Here is a 22,031-nt window from a genome sequence, read left to right on the forward strand (position 1 = left end):
GGATGGCATATAGCACACCTTCCTTCCTCGGTCAGGGCAGAGTACAAGAAATGGGCCGTCATGTCCCAGCTGTACAAAATGTTGGTTAGACTGCTTTTGGAGTACTGTATGGAGTGTTGGTCGCTACGTTATAGGAAGAATGTGATTAAACTTGAGAGGGGGCAGGAAAGATATCAAGGATGTTGCTGGGACTGGAGGGCTTGAGTTCTAAGGAGAGGCTGTGTCTGTTTTTCCTGGAGCAAAGGAGGCTGAGGGATGATCTTATAGAGGTTTATAAAATCATGAAAGGAATAGATAAGGTGAATGGTCACAGACTTTTTCCCAGGGTAGGGGGGTCTAAAACTAGAGGGAATAGGTTTAAGGTGAGATGGGAAAGATTTAAAGGGGACCTGAGGGGCAGGTTTTCATGCAGAAGGTGGTGGGTATATGGAGCAAGCTGCCAGAGGAAGTGGTAGAGGCAAGTACAATCAAGATAAGATAAGATTTCATTATTAGTCACATGTACATCAAAACATACAGTGAAATACATCTTTTGCATAGAGTGTTCTGCGGGGCAGCCCACAAGTGTTGCCACACTTCCAGTGCCAACATAGCATGCCCACAACTTCCTAACCCGTACGCCCTTGGAATGTGGGAGGAAACCAGAGTACTCGGAGGAAACCCACACAGACACGGGGAGAGCGTACAAACTCCTTACAGACAGCAGCCGGAATTGAACCTGGGTCGCTGGGGCTGTAATAACTTTGTGCTAACCCCTGCACTACCGTGCCAGCCCAATACAATGTTTAAAAAACACTTGGACAGGTACATGGAAAGGTTTTGAGGGATATGGGCCAAATGCAGGCAAATGGGACTAGCTCAGGAAGGCACCTTGGTTGGCATGGACAAGTTGGGCAGAAGGGCCTGTTTCCACGCTATCTCACTCTATAAGTATTAAAAAAAATCAAAAGATTAAAAAATAGTATTAAAATATAGAATAGATTTAGTTCCTTACATCTGTGTGCCTGAACTTTTCTCTTTTGACTAGTAATGGCCATCTTTGTGAGGTCAAACAGCAGACATATGAAAAGCAAGCCAGAATGGGGTAAGGCAGAGTAGGCTCTGCCAGTCAGCCCGATCATGGTTCTTGCTGTTTCTGAGATCCATTTTCCTTTCCAATCTTCATACCCTTTGATTCATTACAGTGATCAAACACCTATCAACCTCCGCCTTGAATACATTCAATGACTAAGCATCCATGGCCTTCAAAGATAAAGAGTTCAAAAGATTTATACTTCCTGCATAATGGTATTTCTCCTGGCTGACCCTTTAACCAAAGACTATATTCCCAAAGTCAGACCCACACAGAAGTGTTCTGACCATTTGTCATGTTTCAGGTGATGAAAAATTAACAAAAACAGTATCTGGCTTGGACATCATATTTTAATGTACCAAAGCTGAAAAATACAAGGCAGACAGTTGCTGCGTGACTCTGTGTCATATTCCCATATGAAATCCATTGGCATGATTGAGTTAGTTAACATTAATTCAAGCATTCTTTTCTGTTTTGTTTTGACAGGTGCAGATATTGTCCAGTGGCTATTGAAGAATCTGAACATTGAAGACCAAGGTACAATTACTGAGATTCAAGCTGGTAAATCTATGCACAATCTGATAAGTAGAGCAAAACGTTTATTTCACAAAAGCATGAAGTAATTTAAATCATTTGAAGCTGGATTATTTTACAGATCTCCATATAATATGAAATTTCACTTAGTTGTGTTAGCTGGTGCAGACACCACTGGAGCCCTGATCCAGGCCAGAGGGCACAATGCCTTCCTGGTCATTATGTCCTTGGTCTTTACCCCAGGGGTTACTGCAGGTGATACCCGCAATGTCTTGCAGCTTACTGTGCAGTATTCTATCAGGGAGCCAACCAATTCTCATTGCCAAGTGGAGCACATACTTCACTTTCCCCATTGAAAGGGCAGCATAGGACACAAGAACATTTGGTTTTGTCCACATTACAGACCTGCTATTACCTCCAATGCTGTGAGTTGCACACATCATGTGCTCCTGCACCTGGCATCTTTGCCATTAGGGTGTTATGGATATCAAAATGTCCAGCTAGTTTGCAACTAATAGCTGCCTGTCTTATTTATTCATCTGTGCCTTTCTCTGCTCTGTCTTTATTCCATTCAAGCCAGCAAGTCTCTGGGTTTCTCAGTGGGGATATTCCCAACAGGTGTGACTTACAACACCTGATAAAAATTTGGACAGGGGTAATTGAAATACTGGGGTAACATTTCATCTGCAGCCATAGTTCTGTGTAATATTTTGCTCCTGAACTTCAGTTCCATTGACTTCGATAGAAATGTTTATTTGTTTCCCAATTGGGTCCACATCGGGTACTGGAAATGCTGCTTAGCCCTCCATGGCTGTGTCGAGCGACCGTATAGCTGGGATTCCAGAATTCTGGCCTCTGGCCAGAGACTGCAGCATCTCAGCATGGGCTCAGTGACATGAAACTGAAAAGTCACTGACAACCAGCAGTGGGGCTGAAGACATGCTGTCACTGAGGGAGAACATCAGGGACCCTTCCACTGCCATCTCTAGCTCTTTCCTGGGTGACCTCTATGGCCCTGCTTTGAACCATAGTACACCAGTGACGTGAAGCTCAAGGAGCCTCTGTCAGTGTTGACTGTGACTGATATTTTGTTGCTGCACCCCTGATCCTCCAATGTGCAGGGGGCTTGCTATTTAATATCCAAAATTAAAAAGACAGGAATGAAAAATAGGCTATTATTTCGTATTAGAGAGCAGGGGAAGGGAAAGGCTGCTGTCACTGCATGGTGTATAGAATAAAATAGAAGGGAGAATTGTAAAAATGGGTTGAAGTTTGAAGAGACACTTCTTGTTGTCTATTGCACACTTCTGATTCTCCTTTAACCCAAATTGTATGAAAGGTGAGAACCAGTGGGAGGTGAAGCCCCCCTTGCCTTGGGGGTAAGACAAGGGGGTACAGAGTTTGTGAGTGTGATGACAGAAATTATGGTGAAATGATTTCGAGAGAATTGAAGAAGAGGGCAATGTTGTTTGTCGTGTCTGTGCAAATGTAATTAATGTGGAAGGTAGGATTCTTTCATTGATAACTCTGGTGAGATCATTAAACATCTTTTGAAATCCTAGCAGTTACAGTCATAAGCTATTTTTTTTTGGAACATTAGAACATTATAGTGCAGTACAGGCCCTTCGGTCCACAATGTTGTGCCAACATTTTATCTTGCTCTAATATCTATCGAACCCTTCCCTCCCACATAGTCCTCCATTTCTCTATTATTCATGGGTCTGTCTAAGAGATCCATGTGTCTATGTTTTAAATTTTTCAGTATCCTTTCCCCATGAGGAATGGAGGTTTATTTTTGCAGGGGGAGCCGAACTTCCTGGGCCAGAATTTCCAACAATGTGCAGGTTCATCTCTGGAGACCCTGCAGTCACTTACCACCATTCTGAAACATCCTTCTTTTCTCCAGACATAGTGCATTTCCTTTTTCAGAGGTGCTGGTAACCTTAAATTGAAATGAGGGAATCTATTTCCTGACTCCTCACCCCATTGTTTCCCGTCTCCCCCTGCTTAAAGTAGACATTCAGCCAATGAGCAGTTGGGTAACGTTAGCTACACTTCTGATTAGCTCCCAGCACAACCACACGGCTGCTGGAACAGGGGAAAAATAGTGCAATCCTGACCCCACTCAATACCCACTATCATGTGCCTTCACATTTCTGACTTTATGTGTTAGCCACTCTCCTTTCTCTTCATGGATCAGAAGGTTTGTGATTGAGCCACTAGTCAACTTTAAAGCTTATATTAAAAATTGACATTCCCGTGTAGCAGATTTGTCCTACAAACCTCCAAACCATTACTCAGAATCAGAATCAGGTCTATTATCACAGTCTTATATGGTGTGAAATTTGTTGTTTTGCAGTAGCAGTATAGTGCAAAGACATAATATTACTATAAATTACAAAATAAATAAATAGTGCAAAAAAAGGAATAATGAGGTAGTGTTCATGGTTTATGGACTGTTCAGAAATCTGTTGACGGAGGCGAAGAAGCTGTTCTTGAAATGTTGAGTGTGGGTCATCAGGCTCCTTTATCTCCTCCCTGATGGTAGTAATGAGAAGAGGGCATGTCCTGGATGGTGAGGGTTCTTAATAATAGATGCTGCCTTCTTGAGGCACTACCTCTTGAAGATGTCCTCAATGGTAGGGAGGGTTGTGCCCGTGATGGAGCTGGCCGAGTCTACAATCATCTGCAGTCTCTTGTGATCCTGTGCATTGGAGCCTCCATAACAGGCAGCGATGCAACCAGTCAGATGCTTTCCACCATATATCTGTAGAAATTTGCAAGAGTCTTTAGTGACATACCAAATCTCCTCAAACTCGTAACGAAGTACAGCTGCTTGTGTACCTTCCATGTGACTGCATCAGTGTGTTGGGACCAGGACAGATCCTCCGAGATGTTGACACCCAGGAACTTAAAGCTGCTCACCCTTTCCACCACTGAATCCTCAATGAAGGCTAGTGAATGTTCTCCTGACTTCCCCTTCCTGAAGTCCACACTCAATTCCTTGGTTTTGCTGACACGGAGTGTGAGGTTGTTGTTGCGACACCACTCAACCAGCTGATCTATCTCATTCCTGTATGCCTCCTCGTTGCCATTTGAGATTTTACCAACAACAATGGCGTCATCTGCGAATTTATTGGTTGTGTTTGAACTGTGCTTAGTCACACAGTCATGAGTGTAGAGAAAGTAGAGCAGTGGGCTAAGCATGCATCTTTGAGGTGCACCTATGTTGATTGTCAGTGAGGAGGAGATGTTATCATCTCCTCCTCGCTGGCAATCTCCACCAGCTATAGCCAGTTGAGGGTCTGGATTTAGACATTCCACCATTGGATTCCATGCCCTCAAGTTCTAAGTTCTGGATTTACGGTCTAATTTCTCCCTTTCCTTCTTCCAGACCCTCCTTTCTCCTGACACTTTATCAAACTTTCAGTCACATTCCCTAATATCTCCCTACAGCTCAATGTAAAATCTTCTTTGGTAGATGTGCTTTGGGACATTTACCTCTTTTGAAGGTTCTTCACTAATGCAAGATTGTTGAGGGGATGAACAAATGCAATGTTTTTCCTCACTTGAGACATTAAGTCAAAATCCCCATGGGCATTTTTGTTGTAGCTGCTTTTAAAACTGGTGTGGAACATTAGTAACATTATGGCATTATTCAAAGGTTTCATTTTTACCAATAATTAGCTTGTGAACTCATGAGTAGGTATGGGATATTCTTGGTGTAGATTCATGCTATGTTTATCCACCCACAGAGCAGTAATCACTGTACTTCAGAAAATAATGTAGTCTAAAGTGCACTGCAAACTGATAAGGCATTTTATAAATGCAAGTATAGCAAAGAAAAATCTTGGTTGCCACAGGGATCTAATAATGCTGATCAACATATTGTCTCTGTTTGTAACATACATTACCTTAGTAACAGGTTATTTAAGTACTGAATTTAATGTAGCACTACTAGTTACTAAATTATTGTTGCCATGCTGTATCAGAAAAGTAGCATCAAATAATAGCAACTAAATAAAAATAGTGATAAGATGTAATCCATTACACCAAGGAACTTGGTACCTTTAGATTGATCTGAATCCCATTCAAAACAAATGTAAAAGAAATCAGAAAACCAAGTATGATTATGTTGTCCCTTTGAACAAAACGTGCTTCAGAATTTTTTGGTTATGACTTTGAGGAATGGCATTCAATTGAAACATTTTTTGACATTCATTTTTAAGGAATTTAAAACTCATGCTGTCTATAAATTTCAATTCAACGTGTATTTATTATGATGGACAGTATAATTTATGAAAGGCAATGTTCAACATATGATGGAATTTAGGTATTCTGACAATTTACATAATCTGGTCAAAACAAGACTTTCATTTATATGGTATCTTATAACCTTCAAACAGCTCAGAAAGTGTTGCTTATTCAGTGAACTACTTTGAATTATTTGAAGTGTAGAGTATAAAAACATTTACCTACAGAGACTTGGAAGAAAATTCTTCATCTAGTCAATACATCTTCAATGTGTGCCAGACACTCTTTGATACAGTTTAAGGTAGTTCACAGGACCCATATGTCAAAAGATAAGCTAGCTCATTTTTATCACCATATAAATCCTATATGTGACAGATGTAAATCGAATGTGGCTTCTTTGACACATATGCTTTGGTCCTGTCCTCTTCTGGAAAAATATTGGAAAGACATTTTTAACATTATTTCAAATGTATTGAAGATTGATTTACAACCTCACCCTATCACTGCAATTTTTGGATTACCAAGGATAGAGTCTGGCCATTTATCTGCTTCCGCTAACCATATGATTGCCTTTGTTACATTAATGGCCAAACGATCCATTTTGCTTAAATGGAAGGATCCAATACCCCCTACTACTTTTCAATGGTTCTCTCAAACTATCATGTTTAAACTTGGAAAAAAATTAGGAGTGGTACTGTTGATCCTTCGCTTAAATTTGAAGATACTTGGAGTCCATTTATTCAATATTTTCACTTGATGTAGATCCCCTTTCAATAACTTTCCGACTTAGAGGAACGGAGTTGACGACATGATATTGCTCTGTTTCTACTGAGAAATTTTAGTACAGTCTTTTTTTTTCTTTATTTTGTTTGTTTTTTTGAAATCTTTCTGTTTAGTTTAGTTTGGTTTGATATATTGTTTATAATTTTTCTTATTGATTTGGGGATTTTTTTTATCTTTCTTTTTTTTATTTATATGATAAATCTTTTTCTTTCCTTTCTTTTATATTATATTCATTTACTAAGAGGTCGTTGGATCTACAGAATTTTTTAATATTTTATTGTTCTTTATGATTATCTATGCCATGATTATCATCCTGATCTGTTTGTATTACATGTACAAACATTGATGTTATATATTAATCTATATTAATTTGGAAACTAATAAAAAGATTGAAAAAGAAAAAGAGTATAAAAACATAACAACCAAACCTTAGTAAAGTGAATACTCACACAGGCCTTTCTGTGTTGATGCTGATTTAAGGAGAAATGACGGGCAGGGATGCAGGATCAGTGTTGAACATCTCATCACTATGTCAGCTTTGGTTCAGTGAAATTATTTACATTGGTCAATAAAGTATCGAGACAGTCATGACCAGAGACACAATACAACAGCGTCATTAGTGGTCCAACTCTCAAATTTTCCTATCTGATATATTAACAGCAGGATTAATCTATCTATTTGAAACACATTTTTAACACCACTGAAATAGTGAACAGAGAAACTACATAGAGTTTACAGGGCAGAAGTTAACCATCTGTTCTCTGCCAGTGTCTATGCTCCACATGATAATATTCTTCTATTTCTTGCATGATTTCCCTTAGAAGCACATCTCTATCCATCTCTTCTCCTCCATATGGTAGCAAGTTCTGCATTATTCTCTGGTTAAAGAGGTTTCTCTAGCATTCCGAGAGAAACCTGTCTAACCGCTTGTCTCTCCCCACCGATCTCCCTCCAGACATTTATCCCTGCAACCACACTAAGTGTTACACCTGCCCCTACCCCTCCTCCCTCACCACCATTCAGGGCCTTAAACAGCCCTTCCAGATGAGGCAGTCCTTCACATGTGAATTCATCGGTGTTGTTTATTGCATCCAGTGCTCCCGGTGCGGCCTCCTCTAAATCGGTGAGACCCAAAGCATATTGGGGGATCGCTTCAGCTAGCACACTCACTTGGTCCACCATACTAGCCGGAATCTCCCGGTGACCAGCCATTTTAATCCCACTTCCCATTCCCACACCGACGTGCCTGTCCACGGTCTTCTCCACTGCTGAGTCGAGGCTAGATGCAGATTAGAGGAACAGCACCTCATATTCTGCCTTAGTAGTCTCCAACCTGATGGCATGAACATCAACTTCTCTCACTTCTGGTAACCACTCTCCTCTGTCCCTTGCCATTTTTTTCTGATCCCACTGGCCCCCATCACCCTTTCTCTTTCCCCTCTCCCATCCTCTCCATCTGCCCATCACCCACCCATTCCTCCCTCCCATCCCTCTCCTCTCCTTGCCTTTATTCCGTGGTCCACTGTTCTATCCTGTCAGATTCCTTCTCTTTCAGCCTTTTGTCACTTCCACCTATCACCTCCCAGCTTCTTACATCATCCCCACTCTCCCCTCCCTCATTTGCCTATCACCCCCTCACCTGGATCCACCTATCACCCGCCAGCACTTGCTGCGCCCCTCCCCCCACCTTTTTATACTAGTTCCCCTCTTTCTTTCCAGTCAACTCAAAACGTCGACTGTCCATTTCCCTCAATAGATGCTACCTGACTCACTGAATTCCTCCAGCTCCTTTGTGTGTTGTTCCTTATTTGATATACTGCTTTTACAACCCATAGTTTTGGCTTCCCCCACATGAGAGTGCCTTCTGTGTCTACACCATAAAGAAGATAAGTAATGTGACACACCTTATTGGGTGGTGCTTCAGAATTTTAAAGATCTCTTTACTGTCACCCTGCCCCTCCTCCTCAGCTTCATCAAGTCAAGTCAAGTTTATTGTCATGTGCACAATTACAGTGAGGCACAGGTACAAGGAAAAGCTTGCTTGCAGCAGCATCACAGGCACATAGGTACAGACAACAACACAGAATATAAATTATACATAAAAATTGTAACAGACGGTGAAAAAAAACATCCTTCTGGTACAAAGAAGCATCATCATTCTTTTTCTTTCTTTTTACAATATTTTTATTGATTCCACATGGAAAATACAGCGCACATGAATAAAAAAAAGACAAAATACTACAAAATACATTGTGTTAAGTCATACTTGAAGTCACAATACCCCATATTGATAAACAAAAATGATGATTAGTTAATAACAATTAAATTGGAATAATTTTATTTAAAAAAATCTAAACCCACTACCCAGACCGAAGCTGTTTGGTAAAAAAAGGACAAAGAAAAACCCTAAACGTAATAATATTAGCCAATATCTGTACTTTAGCCACCAAATCAAAGGTTTTAAAAATAGTTCAAAAAAGATCCCCATAATGTTTGAAAGTCTAAATTAGATTCAGAAATTGAACAACGGATCTTCTCTAAATTTAGGTGTGACATAACATCCCACAGACATTGAACATGAGTAGGGGATCATCATTCAAATGAAATGAACTTCCATCTACTCCCTCAGATGGCATAATACGTTGGCACTTTTTTAAGAGAAGAGAACAGGAGGTACCTCTACTTCCTGACTAATATTTGTATCTCAACCAATATCACTAAATTTGATTATTTTGTCATTATCTCATCATTGTGTGTGGGACCTTGCTGTGTGTTACTTGATACCTACATTGAACTGTAATCACACTTCACAAACTGTTTCATTAAATAAGTGTTTTGCAAAGTTCTGAGATTGTGAAAGGCATTTTGTAAACCCATGTCTTTCTTTTCAGAGAGTCATGGAGTACTGCAGCACAGAAACAGGCTCTTTGGCCCATCTAGTCCATGCTGACCTGATCTTGTGCCTAGTCCCAGCTACCTGTACCCAGACCACATCCCTCCAAACCCCTCCCATCCATGTACCTATCCAACCTCTCTTAAATGTTAACAATTGAACCCCGCATCTACCACTTCTGCTGGCAGCTTGTTTCACACTCGCACCACCCTCTGAGTGAAGAAGTTCCTCCTCAGATTCCCCTTATATATTTCACCCTTCACACTAAACCTATGTCCTCTAGAACTACGTCTCATCCAACCTGACAGGGAAAAGCCTGCATGCATTCACCCTATCTATACCCCTCATTATTTTGTATACCTCTATAATATCTCCCCTCATTCTCCTGTGTTCCAGGGAATAAAGTCCTCAAAGGCCTTGCTTAAGTCCACGTAGGCAAGCTATGTTGGCACCAGAAGTGTGGCGACACTTGTGGGCTGCCCCCAGAACACAACACAAAAGATGCATTTCACTGTATGTTTCGATGTATATGTGACTAATGAAGATATCTTATCTTATCTTATCTTATCTTATCTTATCTTATCTTATCTTATCTTAACTTATCAAATGTCCAACGTCCTTCCTTTGATCACCTTCCTGGTAAAGCTCTTCAAAAAACTCTATGATATTGGTTAGACATGACCTGCCACACACAAAGCCATGTTGACTATCCCCAATCAAGCCCTGTCAATCCAAATACTTATATATCCTGTCCCACAGAATACCTTCCAGTAATTTACCCATGACTGACTTGAGGCTTACTGACCTATAATTTCCTGGCTTATTCTTAGAGCTTTTCTTAAACAACAGAACAACATTAGCTATCCTCCAGGCCTCTGGCACCTCACCCGTGGCTAGGGACGTTTTAAATATCTCTGCCAGGGCCCATGCAATTTCTGCACTAGCATCCCACAAGGTCTGAGGAGACACCTTGTCAGCCCCTGGGGATTTATCCACCTTTGCCTCAAGACAACAAGCACCTCCTCTTCCGTAATCCGGATACGGTCCATGACCTCACTACTCTTTTGCCTTAGTTCTATAGTCTGTCTCTAGAGTAAATACAGATGCAAAAAAAAAATTTAAGATCTCCCCCATCTGTTTTGGCTCCATGCATAGATGACCACGCTGATTTTCAAGAGGACTAATTTTGTTCCTTACTGTCCTTTTGCTCTTAATATAGCTATAGTAGCCCTTAGGATTCTCTTTCACCTTGTCTGCCAGAGCAATCTCATGTCCTCTTTTTGCCCTCCTGATTTCTCTCTTGTGTTCTCTTGCATTTTTTATACTCCTCAAGTGCCTCATTTGATCCTAACTGCCTTTACCTGATATGCACCTCCTCTTTCTTTACTAGGGCCTCAATAGCCCTCAATAATCAAGGTTCCCTAAACCTGTTAGCCTTGCCTTTTATTCTAACAGCAACGTACAGATTCTGTTCTCTCTGTATTTCACTTTTGAAAGCCTTCCACTTACCAAGCAGCTCTTTGCCAGAAAACAGCCTATCCCAATCCACACCTGCCAGATCCCTTCTGATGCCATCAAAATTGGCCTTACTCCAATTTGGAACCTCAACCCAAGGACCAGTCCTATCCTTCTCCATAATTATCTTGAAACTAATGGAATTATGATCACTAGATCCAAAGTGTTCCCCTACGCACTCTTCTGTCACCTTCCTGTTTCATTCCCTAAGAGGAGATCCAATATCATGCTCTCTCTAGTTGGGACCTCTACATATTGATTGAGGAAACTTTCCTGAACACATTTGACAAACTCTCTCCCATCCAATCCCTGTATAGTATGGCAGTCCCAGTCAATATGTGGAAAGTTAAAATCAGCTACTATCACAACCTTATTTTTCTTGCAACTGTCTGCAATCTCTCTACAAATTTGTTCCTCTAAATCCCACTGACTATTGGGAAGTCTATAGTATAGTTCCATTAACGTGGTCATCCCTTTCTTATTCCTCATTTCCACCCATATTGCCTCAGTAAACAAGCCCTCCAGTATGTCCTCTCTGAGCACTGCCGTGACATTTTTCCTGGTGAGTAATGTCACCCCTCCCCCTTTAATACCTCCCCCTCTATCATATCTAAAACATTGGAACCCTGGAATATTGAGCTGCCAGTCCTGCCCCTCCTGCAACCAAGTCTCACTAATGGCTACAACATCATAATTCCATGTGCTGATCCATGCTCTAAGTTCATCTGACTTACCTACAATACTCCTCGCATTGAAATAGATGTATCTCAGAACATTAGTCCCACCATGCTAATCAACCTATCGATTTTACGAGGATGATTCCAGGAATGAAAGGGCTTAAGTATGAGGAGCGTTTGTCGGCTCTTGGACTGTACTCGCTGGAGTACAGAAGAATGAGAGGGGACCTCATAGCGACATTTAAAATATTGATAGGAAAGGACAGAGTAAATGTGGCTAGGCTGTTTCCCTTGGTGGGTGAGTCCAGAACCAGAGGGCACAATCTTAGAATTAGAGGGTACAGTTTCAAAACAGAGATGAGGAAAAATTTCTTTAGCCAGAGGGTGGTGAATTTGTGGAACTCCTTGCCACGTACAGCAGTGGAAGCCAGATCAGTGGGGGCGTTCAAGGAGGAGATAGATAGATATCTAAATAGTCAGGATATCAAGGGATATGGGGATAAGGCCGGTAATTGGGATTAGAATAGTTTTTTTTTCTTCTTCTTCTTCCCCCATTCCCCATTTCTCATTTCTATTTCCCTTTCCTTGGAGCAGACTCGATGGGCCGAATGGCCTGCTTCTGCTCCCTTGTCTTGTGATCTTGTGATTTCTGTCTTTGCTTGTCTCTACTTTCCCCACAGCCACTCCACTTGCTGCCCTGCCACTCTGGATCCCAGCCCCCTGCAACTCTAGTTTTCATTCCATTAGAAAAGAATCTAAGCTTGATTAGGCTTTCCTGATGGTTATTACTTCTCAGTTCTGCTGTCATTGTGAACCTTCACTGACATTGCCGATGCCTCTAGATGCTACTTGATATGAATGCCCTTTTATTGTCTTAGTTATTCCAGAAGCAAATATGGGTATCTGTTGGAGTTAATGTGGGATCCACGGGCTATACCAGTCCAATTGTGGCATGGCTTGTGGATTCCACATAAACCTCATCCGATATGTATTGTTGCTCCTGGAATGTAAGCCAGTCATCCACAATCCTGAAGGACCAACCACCTAAGGTATTAGTATCGGTATTGGTTTATTATTGTCACTTGTACCGAGGTACAGTGAAAAACTTGTCTTGTATACTGATTGTACAGATCAATTCATTACACAGTGCAGTTACATTGGGTTAGTACAGAGTGCATTGAAGTAGTACAGAAGATGTTTGAATGTGGGCATGTATGTGTGTGTGTGAGGTGCCTGAGTTTGTGTGTAAATGTGTTAGTATGCGTGTATGTGCACATGTGTTTCTGTGTGTGTGTATATTTTCCTGTCTACGTATTGTTTGCATTAATTTGCCCATTTGGGCAGGAAAATAGTGACAATGCTTATTAGATTAGTGGTGAGAGATTGCAGAGCTCTGGGGTGCAGAGGAATCTGGGTGTCCTTGTGCGTCATTTGCAAAAGGCTAGTGTGCAAACTAACAGAGGCAGAAAATTAGCATTTATTGCGAGGGGAATCGAATGCAAAAGTAGGAGGTTATACTAAGATAAAATAAGATATTTATTTATTTGTCACATGTACATCGAAACACACAGTGAAATGCACCTTTTTGTGTTACTGAGAATGTGCTGGGGGCAAGCCCACAGATGTCGCCACACTTCCGGGCGCCACATAGCATGCCCACAGCTCGTAACCCGTACATCTTTGGAATGTGGGAGGAAACCGGAGCACCCGGAGGAAACCCACACAGACACACGAAGAGAGCGTACAAACTCCTTACAGACAGCGACAGAATTGAACCCAGGTCCCTGGCGCTGTAATAGCATCACGGTAACCGCTACACTACCGTGCTGCCATAGGTTATGCTTCAGGTTATACTGCATTAGTAAGACGCCATTTGGAGTACAGAGACTGCCCAGGTTACAAATGACCTGACTCATGGAAATCCAACTTCACACAAATTCTCCTGTGCATTTTTAAAGCATTTTTCAGGCTAGTAATAAGAATAATAAAATGTTTCATGGTATTCATTAATGACTGGATACAGTATATATTTCATTAGTTTAATTCTGGGGGTGTTAAGGTGTTTATTCAATTAAATGAAAGAACTATAGCAAGTATATGTAGAGCAATACAATTATAGGTAGCTATAGAAAATGGAAGTTTCTGACTTATGGAGAAATCAGTTTATGGATAGTTCTCAGGAATGGAATCCTTACCTAATCTGGGGACTGCCTGTACTATCTACAGCATTAGTCTCCTTAGTTAAGGAAGCAGTTCAGTGAAAGCTTACTAAACTGGTACCTCAAATGTGCAGGTTGTCTTATGAGGAAAATTTGGGCAGACTAGAGCTGTACCTTTTGGAGTTTTGAAGAGTGGAAGGGGACTTAATTGAAAAATACAATCCTGAGGAGTCTTAACATGATGGACATGGAGAAGTTGTTTCCTCTTGTGGAAGAATCTAGAATTAGGGGTCACTGTTTTAAAAAATAAGGGGGTCATCTATTTAAGAAATAAATGAGATGTTTTTTGAGATACTTATTTATTAGTCACATGTACATCGAAACACACAGTGAAATGCATCTTTTTGTGTTACTGAGAAAGTGCTGGCGGCAGCCCGCAAGTGTCGCCACTCTTCCGGCGCAGTAGACTCAATATATTTCATGAGTCTATTCCTCAGTAGAGTGATAGAAGCAGAATCTTTGAATATGCTTAAGGCAGATATACATTGATTCTTGATTATCCAGGAAGTGAATGATTACCACAGATAGACCGAATTCAGAGTTGAGATTAAAATCAGCTCAGCCACTATTTAAATAATTATCACCCTAACCTAGGAGAAAGGGATATATGATTTGGCTTCTTTGAAGGTACAGGGAAGGAATATATTTTCATCCATTTCTCCTATTTCTGTTTGACAATATAGGGAGGCTATTCAGCCCTTCAAGTCTATGCCAGGTCTCAGAGCAATCCAATCAGTTAAATAAATTTGAGGGGTTGAGTGGTCCTGCTTCTAAAATGAATGCATATTCAAATGTGGAAAAAGGTAGTTTTGATACAAACTGGAAAGGCAGGTTATCAAAAATTATTGAATTCAAACTTTTTTTCTGACGGATAATTTCATTCAGAGAGCACTTATTTAAGAATTTTCTCCAGCCCAGAGGGAAATGTACCAAGATAAACACAATCAAAAATCAGTCCTGCATTCCTCAGTGGCTTGACCTTGCCCTTTACCTCAGATAAGGCCAGCACTGTGCCATATCAGAAGATGAGATATTTTCCCCGAGCCTGCATTGGGCTTCATTAGAACAGGCCAAAGGCAGAGGGCTCAGAGCAGACTGGGATGGAGAATTACAACCACAAGCCAAGTTTATCTTAAGGATTTCAAGATTTTGCAGTTCATAATTTTCAGGAATTTTAGTTCCATTGAAAATCAAATGTTTGTGGAAAAATTATATTCTTTCAATCATATTGTGAATAATAATCTTGATTGGACTGCAAGCACATAGATAAATGGGTATTAATGTTGTTGAAACCTTTTCAAATTGATGTTCTTAAGTCAGCAAGACCGTCTCCGATGCAACAATACGTTGTGATTACACTGTAGGCTTCCCTCTTGACTGAACTGGGTCCGGGATTGCTGTGTTGTAGAATAATACAAATCTTCATCTCTTGTTGCACAAAGAGCTCTGAAAGAAGAAGTCATATCAAATTACTGGTGGCACCTGTGGAATGACCTTGCTGTACCTCTTATAAAATCAGAAATCTTCTTTAATATAAATCACAAGTAACAGCTTTATCCATTTGACAGCTAGCTTGGATATAAATTTAGAAATCCTTATTTCTGACAAATAGTTTCATTCAGAGAGCATTTATTTAAGCATTTTCTCCAGTCAAGAAAGTTATGTGCCAAGATAAACGCAATCAAAAATCAGTCCTGCATTCCTCAGTGGCTTGACCTTGCTGCGATTGGGGATGAAGCAATTCATCTCAGGAAAGGACAGTTCTACAGTACGTTTCAGGCACTATAATGGTAGGAGAAGCATATAGGAGTGTTTCTATCATATGGCGTCTGCCAGCATTACAGTGTCCTCTGGTGAGATAGTGCTGGGGGGCCAGTTACTCTGATGTTTATATTCTAAGATCTGGTTTTATTGTTATACATGAAAAAAAGCTACAAAGGGGAGAAGGCTTCCTTAATTTGCTTTTATAAATGAAGTACGTTGTAGATTGGTCATCATTTGTCTGATTGATTTAAAGACTCCTACATTGTAAACCAGCTTTGTACAAACCTTTAAAATAGTCCGCCTGCTTTTGTGCTTCAGGTCACTGGAAAAGTAGGTGAGCAAGGTCAGAATGTTAATTTAAATTAGAAAATACATGCTCAAATGCAAGATTCAAAAGTAGAGCAGTCACTGAAAATATTTGGGGAGCAAAATTCAAATCCAGGGAATGTTTCATGGTGCTCCCAGTGCTGTTTTGGTTCTGGAAATGGCATCTGATGTGGCAGGATCTGTGCTAGATGCCATACTGGTAAGAGGTGTGCGGGATAGGCACACTGAAATTGCAGAGCTAATGGAGGAACTCAAGTCACAGGAATAAGGCCAGGGATCACATTGGGGATAGGGAACCTTAGTCGGAGGGAGGATTGGGACCTCAAGGATTGGGTCCTGGCATTGGGAGAGGGTCGCAAATGCACTGAGATGGAGAACGAGTCAGGTTCTTGATCAGGTGGTAGGAATTCGGTGGAGATCAGATTGGCCGGCATCTAGTGATGGGAAGCCTGAAAGGCATGCACGGTAAGAAGTTGAGAAGATAAAGGGGTTCCACCTTTATCTAGATCCATATGGTGAACCAATACACAAAAAGTGCTGGAGGAACTCAGCAGGTCAGGCAGCATACATGGAGGGAAATAAACAGTCGATGTTTCGGGCCGAGACCCTTCATCAGGACTGGAAAGGAGGAGGGCAGAAGCCAGAATAAGAAGGTTGGGGGAGGGGGAGCAGCACACACAGGCAGGGGATAGGTGAGTTCAGGAGGATAGTGCGTCCAGGTGAAGGGGGATGATGTAATAAGCTGAGAGGTGATAGGTAGAAGAGGCAATGCGCTAGAGAAGAAGGAATCCAGTAGGAGAGGGCAGTGGACCATGGAATAAAGGATGGAGGGGGGGAGGAGAGGAGATGGGGAGGTCATCAAGGCAGGGGAAGGGAGCCACTGGAATAAGGGAAGACAAAGGAGTTTGGGGGGGGGGAGAAAAAGAAGAGTTGGGGTTACTGTAAGTTAGAGAAATCGATGTTAAGGTTGAAGACTCCCAAGGCGGAATGTTGTTCCTCCAACCTGCATCTGGCCTCAATGTGGCAGTAGAGGAGGCCATGGATAGATGTGTCAGTATGGGGATGTGGAATTGAAGTGGGTGGCCACCGGGAGGTCCTGGCTGTTGCGGCGGACAGATCGAAGGTGCTCGATGAAGCGGTCACCCAATCTTCTTCTTCAGCCCTTTGCTTCTTCTACCTATCACCTCTCAGCTTCTTACATCTTCTCCCCCTCCCCACCCACTGTCTTCTCCCTCTCACCTGGACTCGCCTATCACCTGAACTCACCTATCCCCTGCCTGCGTGTGCTGCTCCCCCTCCCCCAACCTTCTTATTCTGGCTTCTACCCTCCTCCTTTCCAGTCCCGATGAAGGGTCTCAGCCCAAAACATCGACTGTTTATTTCCCTCCATGGATGCTGCCTGACCTGCTGAGTTCCTCCAGCACTTCTTGCGTATTGCTCCAGATTCCAGCATCCCTATATGGTGAACCCCATGGTTTTGGACATGGATATGCATGTCCCCTTTAAGTTACACAGAAGCTGATCTCAACTTGTGACTTAGGTTCCCAAAACAGTTTGCAATGGGTCAACAGGAGGACACTGCCCCTGGATAAGTACTTTAAAGTAGAAATAAAGAACTAAAGGGCTATAGAGAGAGGACAGCAGAGTAGGACTAGCTGAATACTCCAGCAAAGAACCTGCATGGTTTTGGTGGACTGAGCTCCCTCCTTCCATGCTGTAGCCTTTCTGTGACATTGGTGTCTGCCCGCTACAACAGAGAAATCTGGTAACTGCCCTCCTTAAGTTGGGTGGTGGAGAATGGGGTGAAAACCCAAGTCACTTCCCCAAGACTCCTGATTGCCTCCTCCTGCAGAATGGAGTTGACGCATTTCCCTTTCAAAAAAAATCTTGCAGAAGCCCAGCAAAAGGTGATAGGATAATTGGCCACTGCAATTTAGCCCTAGTGTGGGTGAGTGTCAGGAGAATTGGAGGGAGTCGATGGGAATGTGAGAGAGAAGAGGTTAGTGGGGAAATGAGACTGATGGGATTGGTCTGAGAGCTGGCATCGAATTGATGGGCTAAGTGGCTTCCTTATATGTCATAGAGAAATATGAGAAATCGATGAAAGATACATTCCATCCCTGTACCTACAAAGAAGCAAATCATTTAATTCCTTTCTCCTAGGTCAGGGTGAGTTCTCTCCCCACAATGATTGGAGTTGTTCCTCTGACAGTGGAGGTGGTTAAAGGAAGATTTAACAGAGCCTACCGAATCATGACATGTCATGATAAGTGAGAAACTGTTTCAATAACAGAAAGATAGGTAACCAGAGATTATGTCAGAAGAGTCCGAGCTGAGATGAGAGAAATATTTTTTATGGATTGAGTTAATATGATTTGGAACGCACTGCCCAATAGACTGGTAGAAGCAGATTAAGCAGTAACCTTCAAAAGGGAGTTACGTAAATACTCCGCAGAGCTGAGGGAAATGAGCAGGGACGTGGGATTAATTGGATAGCTGTTTGAAATAAGGCAGCATAGGGACAATGGACCGAGAAACCTCCTCTGTGTTGTATTTTTTATGTTGATTCTCCAAAAGGTTTATTTGGCTTCCAGTTGTGCTCCAGGTCTTAAATAAGCCAGAGGAACAGGAATCCTCGGTTTTGGTAGCCTCTTCATGAAAGACAGGAAGTAGAAGCAGGAGTAGCCCCTGCAGCTCCTCCTGCCTGCTCTGTCATTCAATAAAATTGTAGCTGATTGTTTTACCTCAGCGTCATTTTCCTGCACTAACCCCATATCCCTTTATTTCTTTAATATTGAAAAACCTATCTATTTCCATTCAGTCTCCAGGTATGATCCTGAGCTTTCAGTGTCCTTCACTGGAAGTTTACATCTCAATCTCACTCTCACTTCCACTCCCTCTCCAGTTCCCACACTCACGTCCCAGTTCTCATCCAGCTCTTCCAAAGAAGCCCACTGTAAGCTCAAGGAACAATCTCTCCTCTTCAAAGCAGACATATTACTTTTCAGATAATCAGCATTTGTGGCATTTCTGGTATATTGAATAAACTGTTTCCTTTACCATCTTCTTTCACCTTGCAATGTCACTGCTTTTTTCATTCTGACTCTCCTGCCATCCACCCAATTCAGGCCTTCCCTTTTGTTCTCCCCTCCCACACCTCCTTCCTCTGCATCCCAACTGTAGATGCTGGAGTAATGACAATGGAGAACTTGTTCTGATGAAAGGTCATTGACTCGAAGCAATGAGCTGGAACACGCTGGCAGTTCCAACAGAACTGCAAGCATTTAGCCCTCTATATGATAGTAAGTTCCAAACTTTCACACATCTGTCAATTGCAAAAGTTCTGAACTTACTGATAGATTTGGGAGGTTTAATGTCACTGTACTTCATTGCTGAACTCACGATGAAGTGAAACATTAAGGCCCAGTCTTGCCGGGATTCTGCTGGGGAATTGCTTCTGGAATCCTGTGTCAAGTCAAACCTAGTGCAATGCACCACCAAAGGGAAATGATAATGATAATGATCTTTATTAGTCACATGTACATCGAAACACACAGTGAAGTGCATCTTTTGCGTAGAGTGTTCTGGGGGCAGTCCGCAAGTGTCGCCACGCTTCCGGCGCCAACATAGCATGCCCACAACTTCCTAACCCGTACGTCTTTGGAATGTGGGAGGAAACCGGAGCACCCGGAGGAAACCCACACAGACACGGGGAGAACGTACATACTCCTTACAGACAGCGGCGAGAATTGAACCCAGGTCGCTTGCGCTGTAATAACATTACACTAACCGCTACACTACCGTGCCTGCTGATAATGTAGAAGCAAAAGGAAAGACTCAATTGCTGACTGATAGTGTAACATCAGCAACAATTAGCAAAGGCAAGGTAATAATTATACCGTACATTTGAAAACATTACTGACTGGTATTGATTTCAAAAGTGTGGACGGGCTTTGATTTGAGAACTTGTTAAGATATAACCATGTAAAAGAAAGAAAGGTTAAAAAACTGCAGACACTGCAAATCTGAAATGAAGACAGAAAATTCTGGAAGCACTGAGCAGGACATTCAGCATCTGTGGATGTAGAATCATGATTTTATTTCCACAGATGCTGCCTGAACTGCTGAGTGTTTCCAGCATTTACTGTTTTATCCTGCAAGAGAATATCAGTCTGGGAGCTTCATTGGAGCAGTACTTGTACTGGATAATAAAGCAAGTTCCGTGTTTACCTTTTTCACTCACCAGCAACATTAGGTGGTGACAGTTTGTATAAGCCTTTTCTCCCAGGTCATACATTAGCTGGAACTGGGAGGTTCAGTCTGCTCCTAGTCTTCTGTCAATGCTGCCAGTAGATGCTTGAAATGAAGTCTCTGACCCTTCCTTCTGGCTGTAGGAAACTGCAAGGCTTCTGCTTGGCTTAGCACTGCTCACCTGCAACAACTGCAGGCATTCATTGGTGGGAGATCCAGCTCGAATTATGTGACTTTGCAAGGAACAGTCCAATAGTCAGTGCCACTTCTTCCTGCATTATTCAAGATTGCCCAACCCCTTAAACAATTGCAGTTTTAAGCTGAGACACAAAAGATTCTGCAGATGCTAGAACCTAGAGCAATACCCAAAAAGTGCTGGAGGAACTCAGCAGGTCAGGCAGCATCTATGGAGAGAAATGATTATTTCCCTCTATAGATGCTGCCTGACCTACTGAGTTCCTCCAGTACTTTTTGTGTATTGCTGTAGTTTTTAGTTGATCATTTTAAGTTCAATTTCCATATATGCTGGAGGTAGAGGATTGGTCCCAAAATTGGGCTCCATTTCACCCATGTGAGGTGTGTGGCAAGGTCCAGATTCTGCTGCAAAGGTTATTCAGTTTAAATGTCATCACAATTAAAGTGATACAATTATATTAGAACTCTTCTGTTATTGACAGTCATTGGAGTGACAGTTTTGAAAGCACCCCCAATCTGTATTACGGTTGTTTAACACTCTGTTGTGAGAAAAGGTTCTTTGAGATCTCAGAGGCCAAGGACTCTGGGCATAGTCTTTGGAGTTTTAAAAATGATTTATTCACAAAGACAAATGCAAGGACAGAATGAATGGGAACAGATGCACACGGACGCGCACGTGCACACACACGCGCGCACGCGCACACACACACACACTCACACACACACACACACACACACACACACACACACACACACACACACACACACACACAAAACAAACTGGTTACAAATGATCAGGGAAAAAGCAATACAATGTCTGAACTCCCTGACTCTGTGCAAGCATTGGCTCTACGCTACTGGGAATCTACTTAGGATGCTCCTAACCCCTGTGGAAGTGCACACTCTTACCAATGGTCCCTTCAGTGTGGTTTCGATTCCTGCAGCAATCAAAAGAGAGAGAGCCATGCACATGTGGCATTCTTTACAGTGCTGGAGAGCTGGGTGGAGCCAGCCCAGGTGATTCAAAAGGTCCAATAGGTCATGGCCAGGTACAAAAGGTGTGTACAGAAGCCAATGGTCAAGAGTGGGCACTAATGGTGGGTGGAGTCAGACCTTGATTGACAGTGGTGTCGCTTTCGACCATGTGCTTAATGGTGTCACGTGACAGCCATGACCTTTCACACTACACACTCTTAACAATTCAAGAACACCACCAGCTGAATGAACTACACTGTAATACTGTTCCCACAGAAATTAGGCATAAAACGTACCAATTAGGCAGAGGAACTGCCTGCTCCAGATTCATGCTGGAGTTAGTTGGTGTCACTGTGAATTATGTGAGACCTACTTTGGATGCCTTGAGATTTGAATGTGTATTTAAGGGACCTAAAACCTATTAAGTCACCCAGTTAAGTTGAAGATGAGGGGAAATTTCTTCTCTCAGAGGGTTGCAAATCTTCTTGGATTTCACTGTTCCAAAGAGCATTGGAGCCTGAATTCTTGAATATATTTAAGGCTGAGATGGACAGATTATTGGTCTACAGAGG

At 42.0% G+C, this 22,031-nt stretch overlaps 1 protein-coding gene across 4 annotated transcripts in view; it reads left to right on the top strand.

Moving 5' to 3' along the window:
* LOC127568408 (regulator of G-protein signaling 7) overlaps window positions 1-22,031 on the top strand; it is a 365,436-nt gene that overhangs the window by 262,141 nt on the left and 81,264 nt on the right. For 2 of the 4 annotated variants that reach the window (XM_052012099.1, XM_052012100.1), the window contains one exon: window positions 1,559-1,633. In XM_052012099.1, coding sequence (XP_051868059.1) covers window positions 1,559-1,633 — 75 coding nt within the window. The remainder of the gene's footprint in view (window positions 1-1,558; window positions 1,634-22,031) is intronic. The other 2 variants (XM_052012101.1, XM_052012102.1) reach the window with 1 other exon arrangement.

Source organism: Pristis pectinata, chromosome 3, assembly GCF_009764475.1.
Source record: "Pristis pectinata isolate sPriPec2 chromosome 3, sPriPec2.1.pri, whole genome shotgun sequence".
NCBI classification, from domain to species: Eukaryota; Metazoa; Chordata; class Chondrichthyes; order Rhinopristiformes; family Pristidae; genus Pristis; species Pristis pectinata.